Source organism: Buteo buteo, chromosome 16 (assembly GCF_964188355.1).
Source record: "Buteo buteo chromosome 16, bButBut1.hap1.1, whole genome shotgun sequence".
NCBI classification, from domain to species: domain Eukaryota; kingdom Metazoa; phylum Chordata; class Aves; order Accipitriformes; family Accipitridae; genus Buteo; species Buteo buteo.
The window spans coordinates 19014697-19035612 of record NC_134186.1 but is presented as its reverse complement, the minus strand read 5'-3'; the positions used below and the strand labels follow the sequence as shown (position 1 = coordinate 19035612).

The 20916-nt window shown below is 36.1% G+C and overlaps 1 protein-coding gene across 7 annotated transcripts in view; it reads left to right on the top strand.

Moving 5' to 3' along the window:
- SBF2 (SET binding factor 2) overlaps positions 1-20916 on the top strand; it is a 283574-nt gene that overhangs the window by 95487 nt on the left and 167171 nt on the right. For all 7 annotated transcript variants that reach the window (XM_075048066.1, XM_075048070.1, XM_075048067.1 and 4 more), the window contains exon 3: positions 17883-18020. In XM_075048066.1, the coding sequence (XP_074904167.1) occupies positions 17883-18020 (138 nt within the window). The remainder of the gene's footprint in view (positions 1-17882; positions 18021-20916) is intronic.

Sequence of the window (20916 nt, the reverse complement as noted above, 5' to 3'; positions counted from 1 at the left end):
GCAGCCTATCAGTTTCATTTTTACAAGACATGAATTGAATCTAGCAATTGTTAATCTCTGAGACTCTTTAGAGTAGGATACTCAATATATGCAAAGAAACATCAGATAAAATTCACAGTGGTACAGGGAAAAGCAGATGATTCTCTCAGGATTGAGTCATGGCTACAGCGTTGCTGTCTCTTTGTGGCTTTGGGGGAATATTTTTTGGAATGGGCAGCTTTCAGTGAGACACAAAACCGAGGTCTGCCCACTGTGAGCACTAAAGGTCTGTCCATGCAAATGTTGGGGTGTTACCCACTTTCTTTTCTTTAAACGTCTATCTTCAGTAATGATATTCTGCTTACATTTCTCCAGCAGCTTTCCTGAGATGAAGTGCATTGTGTCCAGCTTTAAAATGGTTTTGAAATGTCCTGAATGGAGGAAAAAAGTTTCAAAAAAGGTGTGTTACTCTTCATGAATGGGATACCACCAAAGTATGTATGCTCAAAGTGAGCAGTTATGTCAAGCTGAATTAGATTGCAAAAGGTAGTGAAGAGAGAGTTCTCTAGCTGTACAAATGGCTACAAAAAGAAATAGCAGGACTCTGTTAACACTGTGAAGTGTGGATTAAGGTGAAAGATCTTTGTACAGTCCCAAATGAAATTGTCTGCTGCAACTATCCATAACTGCAGTGGTAAATGTGGGTTCAAAGGCAAGATGACTAATGAGAAAAGAATTGGAAAGTAGCATTGCATCTCGTACCTCACTACTAACAGAGATTTGATTTTAAGACTTCCTGCACTGCTGTTGGTGTTAATTAGTTAATTATATGCTGATTGAATCAACTGAGGATTTAGAAGTAAGTACTACTGCAAAAATTAAGGAAAATCATGTCCAGAAGTCTTAATTTAACAAAACCATTTCACAGGAGGACAGCTCAGAGATGAGAAGGTTTAAGGCACACTTGAAGGCTTTCCAGTATATATTGATTTTTGGAAGTGTTGAAGAAAATGAATACCAGCATCAAAAAAAGTATGTTATTCTTAAGTTAAATAAGAAAAATAGTAACGAAAAGTAAGGGGGGGGGGGAAGAATGTGTAAGAGTTTGTGTAAGGGAAAGGTAAATTCTTGATCTAGTTTTTAAAATCGTGATATTGCTGTGTAAGAGAGAACCCAAGAAATGATTCTGCAAAAGAGCTGATGTAGTTGGAGCAAGGAAAAAGCAGTTGCTCAGCAGTATTTTTAAAAATCAGTTAAAATTGTAGTGATTTAGTTCTTCAGTATAGCGACCAAGGGATGTGGTATCTCAAACCATGTACTTATCAACAGAATGTAAAAGAAAGATACTTATTAGAGGTTATAAAGGAAATGATACAAGCTAAAGCAAGATTAGAGTCAGAGGTGAGTGAAGAATGGGTCAAAAAGATGCGAGTCACTGGGTGACAGGAAGAGTACGTGGTCAGCTATGGCAGAAAATTACATTTTCCTGGATGCTGGTGGGAAGACCAACTGAAATAGACTTTGTGGATAATGATTCAAGTTTTGGTCTGCCACTCAGTCTGTAAACATGTTTATATATCCCGTTCTTACTCTGAAGTGCTGATATATCTTTGTATATTGTTAATTTCTCTTGGCTTAAGGATAATAAAATAAATGACGTCTTTTTGTTGACCTCTTGCTCTCTCCATAGTGTGGTTGTTATCTCACTGGTTTTGAACCAGAAAACATCTGAATCAGTTGGTGAGTGGAGGGCATGGGGACATCAGTTCTGTTACTGGCAGTGTGGAGGGGGCTGTTTGACAGCTTTGCTATTACATGTGGATATTTGATGGCAATTTCTGTGACTTGGAGATACTGTTTAGCTGTGGTTTACAAATGAAGGACACCAGTCCGTGAGCTCTCTCACAACCTATAGTTTCAGATAACATTGTCTAGATCCTGGCAGAACTGTTCTTTCCATTCCCTCTGCTTAATTTTGACCTGGTATTGTGGTATATTTTTCTTTCCCATATCTTCTGCTCATCTGCTTAATTCACTTTTCTCTTGCATTCGCTTGTTTATTTTATTTCAATTTTTTTCTTAAAACAGACATGTGGAGGAATGTTTTTAAGATGTGTCAGTTGTTCCACGGTAATACAAATGGAAAATTTTAGTTTTTAGATGTGAAAGGTTTAGTTATGAGAAGAGAGCTTAAAATTTTGATGTTTTGGTAGATTGAGATAATTGCTTGGGGAAGGCTACAAACATTTTCAGTAAGTAGGCTTTCATGTCAGCCTATCTGTGTTTGCTGTAATGGATTGTTTTCCATATTTGCAGAGGAACAGAAAGTTAAAGAGGGTCTTTAAAAATCACTGCACAGTAACAATTAAGTCAATTTACTTCTATGGTTTTCTGTTGAGAAATTCCTGCTGAGGTGCAGGACTGTGCATTTCCCTTTGCTGAACTTGATGAGAACTTATTTATACATCAATCTAGGAGAATTCTTGCATATAAGTTGTTTGGATCCAGGTTAAATATTAAAAAGGAATAAGTCAGTATAGAACTATAACTAGTGTTATCTAGCTGGCATTTTCAGTGTACATATATTGTAGCTTTTTGTTATTTCAGTATGGACTATCTTTGAAAATATAAGCTTCAGTCTTTCAAAGTAGAAGTGCCAGCATGAGTTTTTTCACAATAATACTAAGAAGAGCTGGTTCTTTTTTAATATATTTATTTCCTAGCTCTAGGCAAAACTTTGCAAAAGATGAAATTCATTGGGACATCTGACTTTCAGGCTTATTTTCAGGTATTCAAGATTTCAGCTCAATTAAAAAGAAATTAGAACATAGTTCTGAATTTAAATGGAGAGTTCTTTTTGTTGTGGGTATAGTGTAGTTTATGAAATACAGTACAGTAGTAACTTTCTGATTACTTGCAGAAATGCGTAGGCCTGTGTTTATCATAGAATCATAAAAAAGTTTGGTTGGAAAAAACCTTTAAGATCATAGAGTCCAACTGTCAACCCAACACCACCATGCCCACTAAACCATGACTTGGTCTCTCTACAACTAGTGTTTTCAAGTTGCTGAGGCGTAAGTTTTTAATGACATAGTTATTATTATGAAAACCTGAGGGGGTGGGGTATACTATTTGTTGAAAAATAGTCCATTGGTTTCTATTTTGGTACAAATCTGTGCATAATTGAAAAATCCTTCTGGTAATCTACTATGATTTTATCTGTGTGGGCCAAAACCATTAGGTAGCATCTATGGCCTGTTATGCTTTTTTGTAGGAAAAAGAAATTGTTTCTTAAATTGCATGGTCTTGAGTAGCAAATATGGAAATAGCAGAAAATTTCTGTGATGTTTTAAAGGGTCCTCCAATCCCCAAATACTCTGAAAAATTGCTTTTCTTTTGTGCCATTGTAGATTGAGTGTAGGACATTATTGTTAGCTGTTCAAATGTTCTGGGTCAACACATGTTTCCTGGTATGCAACTGTTGAAAGGGCTTTTTTTTGCTTGTTTTTTGGTTCTTTTTTTTAATGTAACCCATACACACATTGTCAAAGCTCACATATTATCCTTCTAATGTTTGTCCAGTACTGCATAGTTATTTTCAAATTTTCACTTAATTTGTTTGGAGTTTACAGCAAATATTTTTCATATTATTTTTCTTTAGTATGATCTGTTTCATATTTTGGAGGCTTAGGAATGTAGGAAACATTGATGCATCAGGAAATGCTGCATGCAGTCGGGTATTTCTGCTCATCTTGTATCATTACTCCTGAGACAAAATGATGAATACGCTAATATATTTGTAGGCAGCTTTGCAGTCCTTGCTGCTCAGACGAGATCATCGCATCTGAGATGTTGACATCTTTGGCACTTATGACATAGTCATCTTACTGACATAGATTGTGTCTTGTAATAGCATTTTATAAATGTCTTCCTGATATATTGAATTTTAGTTTTACTGTGAGTGTATAACCAAGCTGTATGTTGTTATTTCTTTGTTGAAATGTTACCTGACATTTTCTGTTTTCTCAAGCAGTGGCTTTAGACTTTCATGGCCTTGTAGGTATCAATGCTGAATGGCTAATGCATTTTAGACCTTAGGTTTCAGTCTCCTTTCAAACTTGACCATAGCAGCAGTGATTAGCTTGACAGTGGGTAACATCAAACAGTTTCACAGATTTCTAGAGATAGCTTTTACCAATACACTAATATTTTATGTTAGATGAGGGGAAAAATAAAAGAACCAAAAGTAGTTCAGTGTTTCACTGGAACACTGTGTAATTTATTCTTGGTAGTTAAAAAAACCAGGAAGTTTTCAGGTGATTTTTGTGTTGCCTGTATCATGAAAGAATAAATAGTCATTCTTTTAAAAGAACATGCTGTCCTTTTGGATAGCTGTATTGCACAAGTGATGTCCAAATCAAAAGTGTGTTGTTTTTTTTGTTTTACTTTTTATTTTTCCTGCAGATGGCTTCCTCTTGGGTATAATTTGGAATAAAATTCAGTACTGTTAAGTGTTTTGGCTCTTTATTTTATTCAAAGTATGTAAGACATTACAGATGCCTTGAAATATTTCTATTTCCTCTGTATGCTTATGGGACGGTAGAAGGGAACCCCCCACGGTTGACTAGTGTTTCTATTTTTATACATAGGAGTACCACTAACATTTGATTAGTTTGGGGAAAGGAACATGTTAGTTATTTAATGTTTTCAATGAGAATGTGATCTTTACAATGTAATTTCCCATGTATTAATTCCTACTCTTCAATAGGTTCTTCTATTATGTAATAATTATTTGATGATAATTTAACAAATATATACAACAACAATATCTTTTCCCCATCTTTTGTGCAGTTTACATGAAAAAAGCTGTAGTTCCTGCTTCTACTCCCCCCTGTATTTTATGAGATGATCTGTAATTGATGATACTCAGTTTGAAAGAACTGTAAGGGCAGCCCAGGTGCCTTTGGATGCAAGAGGCTGGAGTTATCCCACCAGTAAAGAACTAAGAGAAGGCCTTTTCTGGGCACGCTGTCACTGCAGAGGACACTTGTACGCAGTTGAAATGTGCAAGTGTGCTTATAGGGGATATTTTTTCTGCACTTCTTAGTGGTCTTGTGACAGAAGGCAAAATGTGGTTTTTTCCAAACAATAACGTTAACAGCTTACATTTTGAGTTCTATTAATGCTACATTGTTCTAGTTAATTACCAATAACTGGCATTTTTAAGCAGTAAAATATTTCACAAGTATTGAGTCTGACCAATTATTTTGTATTAAATTATCAAGCCAAGACAGAATTATCTAATCCCTACCAACCCACTTGAAAAATATTTATTCCTTCATATCCAGTCATGCTCAGTACTTTCCAAGAACCAAATTTTACGATAGAAAATGATATAATATTTCGGGTATGTTGCTTATAAACAATAATTTTTTACTTTCTTTTTAAAACATCAGTTTATTTTTTAAAACTTTTTTTACCTCATTCTGGCTTCACAGAGAAGACCATATGTAATACCTCAGTTTATTTAATCTGACTAGTCTATTAATTAGCACTATTGATTTGTGATACAGTATCCAGCAATTCTAGTTACACCAGCTAGTTTCAGTCCTGTCCAAATTTATAGTGTTCTTGCGATTAGGGTAAGCGAAGCATCTCCTGAGCTTAAGAGAATTGTTTGCACTGATGATACCAACATGCCATGTGCTACTGAGGAAAGTGAACAAGCAAAAGAAATCCCTGAATCCCTCTCAGCTTGATTTGGTAGAAGACTCCTTCTCCGGCCTTGGTTTGGCATACGACATTTAGTCACATAAGCAAGACAGGCCAGCCAGACTTCTCTGCAGTACCTGCCAGCCCCATGAAGTGCTGGATTGCTGCCACTGGTTCTCGCAAAAACTCAGATGTCCGTTTAGGTATTCAGATGGAAATCCTGTCAAAATCTCCACGCTTGAATCGCTGAAGCTCTGAAGTATGAGATGTGATTATAAACACATCATAATGTAGAGCTTCAAGTGTTGTGAGCATGTTCAGGCCCTGAAAAGGAAAGAACGAGGTTTCATGTACAGATTTCCAGGTCCCACAACAGTCTGGTCTGACTTGCACTGACACACATGGAGTGAATAATTTCTTCCAAAAGCTGTTCAATTTTACTTGAAAGACTCCAGCCTCAACTGACGGGGGCCTAATGCTTACCCTGATAACGTGTTCCAGTTTTCTATCCTCTTAACTGACTAGACAGTGACATCTTACTTTGAGGTTTGAATTTTTATGATGATGACTTGATGTCTTAGTACACCGAATCTGGAACACTCTTACCTGAAATCCCTTCACTAGCAAACACCTTATCTACATATGGCTACTCTATAACATGCTTCTCAACTTTCTCTGCAATAAACTAAAAAAGCTGAGCTCTTTTAAACTGATGATATGACAGTTGTTTTCCAGCCCCAGTTTTGCGGGGGGTTTTTTGTTGGTTTTGGTTTTTTATTTTTTCCTTATGTGGAAAACTATCTTCTGCATTCTCTACACCATGTTCTAAAGTGATTTTCTTAGTAGTTCTGTGAGTGCCCAGTAATGACACATGGGAAAGGATGAGGCTTTTTAGCTGGGAGGAGGGTGGGGAATTGTATAATGCTTCTTCAGCAGAGGTGGCTTCACTGATGTGCATCTCTGCTAACGGTTATCTTTTCCAGTCTGTCAGCAAGCTAGTCTTTTAATCCATGGAAACTATGCTGTACTAATCAGTCTCTAATTTCCTATGGATGTTCTTTTTACCCTTTTAAATCATACGAGTAATGTCTGCAGTCTCCAGTTCCCTGGGATTTCCCCCTTTTGGAAAACTTGTGGAATATTAACTTTAGTGGAGAAGTCGTCAGTTCTTTTCTCTTACATGAAAGTTACCTGAACCAATCTGTTTGAAAATGTTGGATTTTATCAGAGGTTCTCACATTCTCTCTTCTAAATTCTTTTTTTTATTTTTTTTTTTATTCCAGTAACATGACAGAAATATGCTCCCCATAAAAACTTCTAATGCTTTACTTTGCTCTGTTTTAATTATCACATGGTCGAGAACGGAGAACATACAAGTTGCAGTCTTCTGGTGATTATGCAAAACTTAAGTTTAAGATGTCTTCTAAACATGGAGTCTGCAGAAATGCCAAAAGGGAAAAGCAGTTACCATGATTAGATAGGAACTTAACAAGTACAAACTTTCTCAATGCGAAACCTCTCTAAGTTTCATTTTGACAGATTTTAGAATCTCTTATTATCTTCTTTGTTCAGAAACTGCTAAATTCTGCAAACCTACCTGGAGGAAATACAGTCTATTCATCAAAACAGCTGTTTGCTGGCATGCCAGCAGTGCATGTGAAAGCATCTGCAGTGGCACAAAGCCTTTTTGTTCATACTGGAGCTTTTGCCTGGCAAACTCTCATACGAGTGTTTCTCTTACAACACCTGTTAAAGACATCCTGTAATATAGACCAGTAGTAATGCCCACGGATTATAATATAGGCCTCCATTTTGTGGGAAGAGAGGACAAGTATGGGTCATGGTTTTGATCCCATTTTTCTGCACAGGAAACTGAAACTCAATGGAAAGCACCGAACTTTTCAGCTGTCTTTTCATGCTACTTATTTTACTGTGTTTTTGGTGAGAGTGCTGACAGGAAATGCATTTCATATTTTTCTTCATTAATGCTGTGGAAATGTAAAATTCAGTAGTAGCAGCCAGTGTACAGAACTTCATTAATGGGATACATTCATATTGCAATCCAGTAAACTTTTTTATTTCAGGTCCTAGTCTAGGCTTTCACTCACATGAGAAGATGTTTCTTTGTGAGATTTTTAGCCACATTTTATTTTCCTATGTTTATGTACTTTCTCTTCTGTTTCTTTATGGAAACTCACACCTGCAATAGGGGAAATTGATTGTGACCATAAGTGGGAAATAATAACACAGGGCATGTAAGAAGTATTGTTAAATTTCCAAAATGAACAGACCAGAAACATACTACCCTTCCTGTAATTTCCTTTGCTTATTTTTAATTTAAGTTCTCTTAGCTGAATAAAGCTTTTGGTGCAGTAAACTGTTGTAGTTATCTCTGTCCCTTGCATCTCCGGTCAACTTGAGGGCGATGGTGAGCAGGCAGTGTGAGGTATAATGCAGTGGCTGGTGGGAGTGGTTGCTGCAAGTGTGCATTTGGCAAGGTGACAGGTTGTAGGATGTCGTGGACACGCTCTCTTTTCAGGCCTTCTACTGTTCCCATTGCTAGAGGGGCTCATGCTGGGCTAGGTGACTGCCAACCCATTTAAACTTCCCCAGCCTTTCCGAAAACCCCTTCCCAATGCCAACCATCCCCTCCTCTGTCCCCTTAATTTCCCCTTATTAGATGTAAGTGTTGACACTGGGAGGGACAGGTTCCCTCAGGGCTAAACTGGCAGAAAATTGCTTGGGGTGTGTTGTCTGTGTTCTGGATCTTGGAGGCACACTGAGTTATAATAGGATTTGGATTTGAAAATAAAAGAGTAGGACACATTAAGGTAGATTAATGTATTTTAACTTGGTGTATGATGTGCAAAATGATTAAAAGAGATAATGATAATTCACTGTGATAGGTGGCACCACCATTTTGCTGGCATTATTTCTAGAGAATGGTTAGACCAGGAGACTTAGATCTGGTCTCAGGAAACCTGTTTGTTTCAGTCCATGGAGCGAAGGTATCGGGCAAGGCAAGATTCAGAAGTTACCTGAATCCTGTGCAGGTTGAGTATGACCTACCCCAAAACATGGAGGTTTTATATAAGACATGGGAGCTTTGGCACAAACTCCCTGAGAGCCAGATCTAGAAGCATATATCCCTTCTCAGTATTACATTTGCTAACTTGCAGCCTGCTGCTTGTATTGATCTGGTTTCTTGTCATTTGTTCTGCTGCTCCTCCCAGGCACTTTTTGGAACTCCAAGTGAGTTTGAGGGTTGCATTATGAAGGGATATATTTCAAAAAGAAATCGATTATCAATTTGTTGGCACCAAGTACATTTTATTCAGGGGTTTTAAGGTATATATTACCCTTTTTGTGGTTTGTTCTAGTCTAAATTCTGCTGTCTATTTTAAGAGCAAATTCTGACTTTTTAATTAATTTGCATATTTTAAGGCTTCCTGTTCTGTATTTTGTCATCTTGAGGCTGTTGGCATCTCTCTGAAATCTCTGAGTCTGTTTTGCTGCAGCAGTCACAGGCCTTTTAGTTGCTAGGCCTCTGTCAATTCAGATCAACGTTCTTTTTAGTATACACTGCATTACCACAGATACCCACACCCATGCACTTTTTCTCTAAGTGTTGAGTCTTTGAACCCTTCTCTGGCAGATATATTCCAAGGAGTTAAAAGATAATGAATGCCAAAATCATAGCACAAGTCTGCTTGCACTTCTTTTTACCATTGCTAGAGAGCAACAGAATATATCTTCAAACATGGTAGCAAGGCTGGATATGGTATTAACAGTGTCATTTAGTATCTGATTGTACAGGTGTAAGCTATAAAAAATAAGATAATGAGGACTTTATGTATTACAGTAGTATTTTATATAACATTGACCAGTTTCTCTGGAGGAATATTTAAGCATTAAAATGGCAAATCAAAATTTATGGTTGTATAAATAGCTTACTGTGTGCCAATTCTAATTGTTGAGCCATGTACGTTAATTATCCTGCCGTATTTTTATTTTGGACATTCAACCGATGCAATAATTACACTTGTACATGCTGTATATCTTTTGAAAGATAGTTTATAGCATTATCTAGAAAATGAGTTGGGAAGTCATTAAAGACTTGAAAAAGTTTATGGCTGCTGTTGTAACACAGTGCTACTACTGTCAAAGAGAATGAGAGAGAAAGAAGGCAGGGGAGAGGGAGGAAGAGAAAAGAGTGCATTAGGCAAGGTTAATATTTCATGCTTGACTGATAAATATGTATAAAATGCTCATTTATGTTTCTAAATGGAAACTTTTTCTAGCCTTATATACCTCAAATGACTGCCGGTCTCCTGAAGTGTATAGACAGTGGTCAGTAAAAATAGAAAAAAAACTAAACCAAATTAATCATTGTCTTAGAAAGTGTCACAATGCATTTAGGAAACCACTCCTGAGCAGTGGTTGGTTGAATAGGTTAAGAGGGACAAAGATGCTTCTTTATCCATTTTGTGCTGAAAATTAAACCACAAACATTTAATACAAAGAATGAATTTCTTTGATAATGATACTCTTTTTCAGTGTCCTTCTTTCAGTGTTGCTTCAGGAATATTCTAAATATCAGATATTTTCCACCCATACTGTCTTTTTTCTGTCATAATCAATCACAATTCATTCGCTATAGACCTGTATTCTCCAGACTGAAGTATAATTTACTAAAGTCATGCCTTACTTGAAATTATTGCTGCATCGGAACTGTCTTTTTGGCTTTCATGTTGAATATTTAGAATCCGGACTTCTCATTATTCTTTTGACCGATGGTGTCATTGGCAGCAATTATTCCTGACTAACAAGCATTTATTGGTAAGAGAAATTTTGGAGGCAGGCTATGTGTTCCTGAATTTCAGTTTTAAGTCCTGAGAGTTTAAATTTATGACTTACTAACTTTTTGATGAAGTTTACAATGTATGCTAAAAAAAATATAAAATTCTCTGACATAAAATATCTGCTTCAGACCCCTAATGTATTTGTATTTGGTTTAACATATTGACGTGCATCTGAGAATTTCTGGTTACTGTCCACAGCTGTCTCACTCTCTTTGCCTGAGATAGACCAGAGCGTGGTGGGTGGGTTGGGTTTTGTTGGGGGTGCTGGTACAAAACAGTTCTGGGTCCAAGGGTCTCAGAATTTTTAAATTGCCATAAGATTATCTTGATGGGTACTTGGCTGAAAACAAGAGGAGAGAGCATGGTTTAAATAAATGAATAAAAAGTCCAAGCACAAGGACACTAATTTCACTTTCTTACTAAACACAATTACAATAGATGTCAGAAGTTCGTTCTGAGAAGAAAACCCCATTCAGAATGTCATAATTAATCCCGTGCTGTTTCTGAAATAAAGGCGTTAGTGTACAATAGTTAGTTGTAAGTCACCACATCTGTAGTCTAGGTTGGTTTTGTTCAGAAATAGTCAGAAAATTGTTTGCCAGATTTTTATTTTTTTTTAAATAAACCACTGGGATGGAGATATTAAGTGTTCTGAAAGCAGAAAAAGAAACTGGTTTCTTGATGGGTATAGTTTTCTTTCTAAAAGCCAGTTCAAATATATTTTCAGAAGACAAACCAGGAATACAGTCCTTGTAGAAATGCTTGTTATAAGTTTGGGTTTGTAGCGTAGCAGTTCATTGTGGAAAGGCATTTAAAATTACACAGTGTTACGAGGTTTTAAAAAAGCAAAGCAATGAACTTGAAACTGATTTTTTTCATGTGCATGTGTAGATGTATAGCCAGCCTTATATATTTACTAGTGTGGGGGGGAGGTTAACCTAGTTCTTGATGACCTTCAGTAAAAGACTTCTCCATCTCTCTGGCTTTGGAGGATGAATTAGCTGATTTTAGTTGAGATGTTCCCAAATATTTTAATTTTTCTTCTTTTGTTGGACTTTTGCTGCAGGGTCTCTGTGACAAGCTTGAGTATCTAATTATTGAGGCTCACTTTAATCTGTAGTTCAAATTAGAGCGTACCTCATCTGTCACTTGTGCAGGGTTAGTGCCAGTGAGAGATCTTTCAGCCTTAGGAAGCCCAAGAATGTGGTTGAAGATCTTTTGTCTGAGGGCAAGTGTTTCTTAGTGTCTTTTTTGACATGGTTTTTACTTTGACTGGCAACTGAGGTAGAAATGTTCCCAGTACATGGGGAGAGTCTGTCCCAGGCAAGGAGGAGAAAGATGACTCACCTGTAACTCTTCTTGGACAGTAATGTCACCTGTAGTCACAAACAACCCTCCTGCCACTGCTAACGTGATTCCCTAAAATATTTCAACCAATGTCAGGTGTGAGAGGCTAAGGGACAGGTAGTATCCAATAACACCAGCATGTGCAGGCACCTAAGTGTGCTTTTTGGGATTGGTAAGGGGAGAAAGCAGTTCCTTGATTTCAAATGAACACTGCGTATTCACACTCCTTTTGCCTTTCCTCTGTCTCTTTGGTGTCATAGGTTAGAAAGCCTGGAATTACTGAAATACATTAATGTTGGCTTCTTCACCTCTTTTCTGGCTTCAGCACCCCACCAGCCTCTGACTGGACTGGGTGGGAGAGGTGGGCAGCTGGTTTGCATGCACCTTTGTGGGAGATCCTGGCAGCAGGTTCCGGCAGTTCACAGGTGCCACAAGGTGACCGTGTAAAGGTTCATCTTGGGGAACTCTGTATTTCAGTGCATTCCAGGGTAGAAAAGGCCTTTATATTTCTTTTATGGTTAAAAGCCATTTTTTTCTTTATGGCTGAGTTTAATTGTTTGCAGTTGGTCATCAGAATCTTCTACAACACTTGAAACAGGCTTTTACCTGGAAATAATTTGGAGTATACTTTAAGTGCACTAGTTTTATTTTAGAATAGGCTAAGGATAAATATGCAGTTTCTTAGATACAAGATGTTGAAAAGCAGGAAGATGTTATAAAATTCAGCGTATATTTTGTATTCTGTTTACATTTAGAGATATCCCTAAAGTTTCAAGCATTTCCTCAGATTTACAGCTTAATAACATTGCTTTTTTATTACGCCAGTAAGCATTGCAGTTGTTTTCTTTAGTTTTAAGTAGAGGTATGCATCTGAAAAAGAAAGTTCCCTTTGCCAAAATTCCATACTTAAGCGAATGGTGAAATGGTGAAATACTGAGCAGCTGGTGCTAGGTCATGCAAGTCCAGATGAAACAAACTTCCTTCACATAATGTCCAGAACATGGTTCTTTATTTTCAGGGAGGATTGTAGAAAAGATGATGATGATACATGTTGAACACAAAGCACAGTTATTTGAAAAGTAAGAGAAAGTCTACAGAAGCAGACTTAATAAAATGAAACTTTATGCCCAGAGTCATCCAAGGGACAATCAAATGTTTGGTGAAAGAGTTAAACTAGAAAGGAGGGTGGATATCTGTGTCAGATGTTTTAAATTCTAAAGTCATTTTGGGATCATTTAATTCAAGTCTTGTCAATACAGTTCAAATGTTTTCTATTTTATGTGCATCCAGATAGCTTTGGATTTTATTTAACAAGAAACAAGTGCACAAATATATTTTGAAGAAAATATATAGGGTGAGAATATATTTTAAATATAATTATTTAATTATTTAAGTGCAGGGTTCTGTAATGGTATATCACAGACCTTGTCTTCCGTGTAAACTCTTCGAAAAATGCTTTCAACAGATGGCTTGCAAAGAATGTATCATGTCATAAATTTTCTGAACAAGTTTTTTCCTCTTTCTACTTCGGTAGTGCCATCAGGGGTAGTGGATTTCTGATGGAAAGCTGACCAGATAGTTGATACAGAAAACAATGTAAAGTGCAGAGAGAGCAGTCTGTAGCTGCACAGACCCAACTAGAATATTGGTTCGATGTTTTTTTTATGGACTTGGTTGTGCTAGGGGTGCAAGCCCAGAGGTAAATGACAAAGTTCTAACATGCAATTCAGCAAATGAGTAATTTCTGATTTATAGATATGGACGACAGATAATATAGCTCTGCCATGGTAAGGATAATTTTTCTCTAATGAAACTTGAACACTATATAATTACTGTTCAGTATAATAATAGTATGTAGTCTTCGCTTCCACAGTATCCATTGGGCCTTCTTCCTCCATCCTAATTCCTCCAGTGCTTTAATAGAAATTGTGACTATTTTTATATATTCTTCAATTTTTCAACAGACCTTAGAGTGCTCCCCAGGGAAGTGGTCAAGGCCTCAAGCCTGTCCATATTCAAGAAGCATTTGGACAACGCTGTTAGATACATGATTTAACTTTGAGGTTGCCCTGTGTGGAGTCAGGAATTGGACTCGATCCTCATTGGTCTTTCCCAGTTCAAGACATTCTATGATTCTGTGATTCCAGACACCAAAGCTGTATACAGTATATCTAAGATATATGCTGATTTATGCAAATTATTTATTTTACTAGAGAAGGACAAGGCAAGGAGTAGGAGTACAGCTATGGCTTTAGATAGGAAAGAAGGAACAAATTTACGAATCGAGCAAAGATTATGGTTTTGGCTTATAAAACCTAGAAGAAACAAATGTCACTTTTAAACATTTATTAGTCACATCTAGACTCCAGAGAGAAGTCTTGTGGTGATGACATACAAAATTTTTAAAGGTGGCAAACCCAGCCACACTATTTGAAAATGCTCTGTGTTACTTTTAAATGTCTGTTTTCTTGTTTAGTCTGAAAGCATTTGTGGGAATAATTAAGAGAAAGTTCTTTGCTTCAGTGGGCACCTGCAGTTTCAAACAATGCTTGAAATGTCATTTTAGCACCTTGAATAAAAGATCTGTTACATATTCTTCAGCGCAACTTCTGGATATTTGCACCAGATTTTAGAAGGCAATCAGTTGTAATGTGGAGTCGATTTGAAGCACTTGCCACCATTAGAGGCTTTTTTCTATATATAGTGAGTTGGACCATCTGATTCTTTCTAATTTTCCTTGTCTTTGATAGAAGCTATGTTCTGGTTCCAAGAATTCTGGCAAATAAGTGAAACGATATGGGAGTGTGTTCATTTTTAAACTTCTGTTTTTTTTTTCTTGTTTACTGAAGAAGCACATGACCTTTGAATTATATTCACAGTGGTGCTTTTTTCTGTTTTGGTGTAGCATCTGGTTTGGTAAGGAAACATTTTCCTGTTCTTAGTGGCCAGACTGTGCTGGTAATCATACTGGATAGTAGCTTGTATTTATACTAATGTGGAAAGTTCTTCTCAATGTTGTTTGGATTTCAAATATTACACTTATTACCTTATTTTAAGGAAGCTGAGAATCATTCATTGTTTAATTTCTTGGAGGAGCATGTTGTCTTTATCCTCAATCTCTATATTTATAAATCTCTTCCAGTTTATTTGAAATAACAAATTCTCTGTGTAGCCAGTAGGTGTACTCTACTTCAGCTGTTTTCTTTAACAATCACTAATTGTTGTTTTCTAGTAAAATACTTAAATCTAGAAAGCATATGTTATGCACAAGATCATTTTGAAATCAGGAAGATTTCTCACTGACCTGAGTAGGGTTTAGACATGCATAAAGATTGAGAGATTGCTATTGGGAGCAGCCTGCCCAGATCAACAGTCACTTCTGATAGGTAAAAATTTAGCTTTTGGTTTTCCTGTGCATTTGCCAGTTTATAGGGCAGATGTTGGTATAAATTTTATGCAGTAGACCTGCTAATAATGGCTTATTACAATAAAAAGAATTATTTTAAAATTTATTTTATTTTAAAATAAATACAAAAAGTATATTCAAAATGAACGTACCAATACCTCAAAGTTCAAAATTGGTAGATTTGGTGTGTATCGTGTGAAAACTGGCTATGCACAAGCCACACATCCCAAGCTCACGTATTTATCAGTTGGGTGCAGAATACATTGTGGATTACTTGGATATACAAGCTGTTCTGTACTTTTAGTTGGGTGGTGTTTGGTGCATGCGGAATGGTCCTTTGTCCAGGAATGCCAGATACTCAGAAATCTGATAGATTGCTACTTACAAGTGTGAGATGGGAGATTACCCGTAAAGCTAAAGGGTAATGTCACCAGCACGGATCTCCTATCAGAACTGGTAGACTTGGCAGACCTGAAAGAGTGTTAAGGTTGAAAACTCAAGTGTTCAGAGCTTAAGAACTGCCAGAGCTAGGACTGCATGAGCAACCTTAAGCTGATCTACCTTGTATGGATGATGCAGTTTTAATGGTATACCATGGAGAGGTCTTATTTTTTAACAGAATCTTACTGCATTCTTTGTGTTTTGGCTCATACTCATTGAACAAATAACTATTCAGATTTTTTGGGGGGTTATCTTATTTGTGCTATGGATTCCAGGCTTCGTTTACCACACACCATCTAAACTCTGAAATACATATAGAACTCTAATGATCTTATTATCAAACTTTTTAATGATGCTTTGGTTATAATGTCTGTATATATTGATGATATTACATTATCTTTATAGCAGTTCTGCGAGATTAATAATGGCATCTTCTTATTTTTAACTGACATGGGATGAAAACCAAAAGGAGATTAGGCCAGTATTATCAAAATCATGGACTAATACTGGATGCTTAGCTTGGAATGACTAGGATTTCTTTTCTCAGAGTACTTTTTGATGTTCAGAACAGTTATTCTCAGATGCAAGAGGGGGTGCTTAGCACTTCTAAGGATACAGACTCAGAAGTGTTAAGCTGACTATCTAGAATTTGAAGAATGTAACATGAGAAAACTTTGGTTTTGAAGATTTTCCCAGGATCATAAAATAAACTGTGTATCAGAGGCAGAGTTTTAACTGCTGTTCACCTAAGGCTACCCAGGTTTTATTGTAGTGGTTCTGAAGATGAATCGTAGTAAATATTTGTTTATAACTTATTCTTCATGCTCTTTCAGTTTTTAGCAGCTGTCCAGGGGAAAGAAGCAGTTGCTGGAAAAATGAGATTTTTGACTTATCTCTCTGGTTCCTTTGGTATCTGCATTGTTTAACAATTCTAGAATTATTATTATTTAAATTTCTAATACATACAGGGGCTATTACCTTTGCCCCATGTAAATTCTAAGTTTATAATTTTGCTAATAACATGTACTTGTGAATTTTTTGTGTATGTAACTTCAGCCTTAAGTAAGAGAAACAGTGAATACAAAATTCCATAAAGGCCATCTCAAGAATCTTCAGCAAACTGATTTCTGAATTGCAGCACACTCTTCCATTACTGGGAACAAGTTATTAACCAACATTGTACTCCAGTCATTTAAAAAAAGAAGAAAAACTGTACACTTTTCTGTAGTTCTCTCTTTGTTCATGCTGCTTGTGCATCTCTCTTCTGAGGTCAGAATTTCTGTCTTCGGTTCTGGTGACTTGCACTGTCATGGCCCTGGTCAGCTTGAAGGAACAAATACTGAAGGGACGTAGGGTTGAGGTGTATTTTAAGTATTGCACATATTTAGTCTGCTCATTTGTGCAAGAGCTTGGAAACATGTAGTATTCCAAGTACACATGAAGTATTTGGAGAACTGCAGCCTCTTTGAGTCCGAGAAGCAAGTGATTTTCTTTGTCCTTGAGACTTAGGAAGTCATGAAACCTGAACATATTTTTCACAGGGGTGGCAAAACTTATACCCCTGCTATGGTATGACCTCTTAAAAATTTCAGATGCCCACAATGAAGTTTATAGTGGTAATCAATAAATGGATGAAAAATATTGCTCTATAAATAGTCTTTTGTAGGAGTAAGTATTGAATAATTTTGCAAGTAGATATAAGTAGAATGTCTATGTTTGATTAGATAGATTTAGTGTAGAAATAAGTGGAGAAATTAAAAATGTAGATACATAAGAATTTTAGCTTCAAATTCCAACCTGTTATCCAAATGAAACCTGCATAATATGTAAATTTATTCCTGTTGTTGCCTGTTAAACCCTGCAAAGATGATCTTGAATATTGAATTCGAAGGAACACATCTTCAGTTCGTAGAGTTGTAGCTCCCTTGATGTCTGTAGAGCTAGATTTACATCAGTCTGACCAACTCCAAAGCCTATTGGGTTTTCCCCATTTTCTCCAAATTTTGCAACCCTGCATATGTTCAGTTTAAATGAAATGAGCTTCTTGTTTCAGATAACATTCTGTTATATTTTTTAAAACAATTGATATTACTGCTTAACTACATGTCTCTTTTTTTGTTTGTTTGTTTCATTAGTTTTGCCAGCCTGGAGGATGGCAGCTTTCGAAAGAGAGAAAACAGCCAACGTTCTTTGTGGTGGTTTTGACTGATATAGACTCAGAGAGGCACTACTGTTCCTGCTTAACTTTCTATGAAGCAGAGATTAACCTGCAGGTACAAACTTTACAATAAGTAACAAAAATGCAGAAAAAGGTGCCTAGGAACAATAGATTAATGTTATAGAGGACAACTTTAGAAAATATTTTGCTGTTCCTGGTAAGGTTGTATTGTTCTGTCACACAGAAATGCATGTTTTGCACAAAGGTAAGTAAGCTCGATGTACTTGTTTCTGTTTTTCAAAACAGATAAAAACCAACAAAAAAACCCTAGCCAAAAACCTTTCATAGAATTTCTTTTTCTCCACCACGTTTTTTTTAATGGGACAGCCAATATGGTGTTCCTTTCATTTACTTCCGTATTTGACATAGCATGAATGATTCTCAGCTTTGTTCTAGGAAAAAGGTTTATTAACTTCTGCTCCCTCTGCTGGCCAACTTTATCAGGCCAGCACAGGACAAATGTGTACAAGTGTGCTATAATGTATATACATATTTCTGTAAGTGCATTTATTGGCAAGATCTGTGTGGGTGTAAATGGCAAGATTTTAGAACTGATAGAATAGTTCTTCTGTTTTTTAGGTAGGTCAGATTTTGGGTGTCAGCTACTTGGCAGTGTTTGTTTTTAAACGTGTATTTAATTATTTTTGGGCAACCTCAGTCTTTCAAAAATAGACATTTTGTTTCCCATTTGATGTAAAGTACTTCACAGAATCTCTGCTATGACATAATACTTGGAATCTTAAGAAGCTAGAACCTAGGGAAAACCTAATCCAATCTCTAATTGCCAACCATCATTGTTAGGTTTTGAAATATTTTCTTTCCCACATGAAAATTAAAAAGTAAGTAAAACCTTGGCATTAAGTATATTAAAATTATTAAGATTAAATGGATGGCTAAGTAAAGTAATTTTTTTGCTTTTTTAGTAAAGAACTGTAACATTATTGATTATTTTAAGAAATGGTTTAATAATGCAAGTGCTCTGTTTATTTAATACTGGAGTTGAAATGTTACCCTATTTGTAGAATAATTAAAAGATGCAGCATAGTAGTAATAATTTTGTGCTTTTTCTAGGGACAATTGGAAGCCAGAGAACAATAGTTGTTCTTATTTCATTAATGCTACAGTTTAGCTGGGTATTTTTGTAGATTATGAAAAGGAGTTAAAAGCAGAAATGTAACAAAAAATCAGATGTATTTTAGTCTTAAATTTTAGTGTAGATCAACTGACATTGTCCTATTAAAAGTTTTGTCATTATTTAATGTCTGTCATCTTTCCTATATTTTATAAGTAAAAAGTGAAATATTCTATAGTAATTCTTTCCCAGCTGATAAAAGTTTGCAATGGCTGACTCTTCCTCCACTCTATGTATTTCATAACATATACTAAATTTAGCAAACTTGTTATTTATCCTGTGGTTTCTAGCAGCTGCTTTTGATTCACTATCCACATCTTTCAAGTAATGCTCATCACAAAACATGCAGTATTAACTAAAAGGTTTTTTTCTTACATTGCCTAAGTATTAATAAAAAAAAACAAAATTAAAAAAAAAAATAAAATTGAGTACAGCAGGATGTTGGTTCTCATAATGCCATTCCTGGCTGTGTTGTAAAGAATGCATATTTTTCAGATGAATTTACTGTGGTGAAATTTATTCTATGACTGCATTGTTTATAGCCAAACTTCCTGTTTCTTTCTAAAACCCAAAGAGAATAATTGAACGTGCCCTGTTACATGGTCATTAGACAAGAATTCAGCACATGTACAATCTGTAATGAAACATAAGCTTATGAAGCATTGGGCTATGAAAGTAATATTGATTTAACCATTCAGATGCATGCCTCATTAAACAAACAGTCCATGAAACATAGTGTCCAGGACTTGAAATGAAATCTGGACAGTACTTCTCACAGTTAAATACAGTTCAGTTTTTTTTAACTGAATGATATAACTCACGAAGACAAAAGTAAGATTAAATTTCCCCCCCCCCCAAAAAGAGTTACTTTTTTCCCAGTAGCCTTCACCAGGTAAACCTTGATGATATATGAGATTGGCCGGAATTCAGTTAGAGCAGATTAGATGTTTGGTTTGGCAGAATAGTCTTCACAAAAATCTGGAATCAACCACTTGGAAGTTTCTGTGGTTAATTAAAGTGCAAAGTGAAAACAAACAAATTTCTCAGCTTGTGAATGCTAGAAGATAACTATTGAACCTTTTTTGAGCCTCGTGCAGAGTACTACAAGAACCTTTTTGACAGAATTGATCAAGCTGGGTCTGAGAAAGCTACTTCTGTCATTCCAGTTCCTTCATTCCTGCTTCAGCTGTTTGTTACAGGATAATTTGTAAATAAACGCCACCTGCAAAGTAAGGAGATTGTACTTGGGTAGTATATCTAGGCAGTACCCATGATAACCTAGGGTGCAAGACTAATAACAGCAACTGTAAAAGCTATATAGTCTGCAGGGAAAAAGTATTCTCCCTGGTATCTCTGAAAGCCCTGGATTCAGTTTAATCTCTTGGCACTTGCATGTCATAACAAATTTTCCAGAGAAAAGCACAGGCTCTAGTAATCAGCTGATGGCCTATTTTCAACTTCCTACCCCTGGATAGAAAGTAAAATACTGTTTTATTTGTTGGCATCTATGAATCATACTTTGCATTGTTGCAGTACTGTATTCTGAACTGACCCAGAATTTATTATCCTCATGGATTCTGGTCAGTTTGATTGGTGATCAGCTCTCATAAAGTTGTGATAATATAGCAAAAAGATTGATGTTACATTTAGTTTGATTAAGACTCCATAACTGTACTCACAAGGAAAGTGAATGCATGATATTCCATTAAATATGTGAATAGAACTCACTTGGTGCAATGAATGCAGGTGATACAGCTTTACCATGTAATCCTTCATGAATTGTTCTGTTTTACGATGCTAGTGTCACTTAATTGTCCCG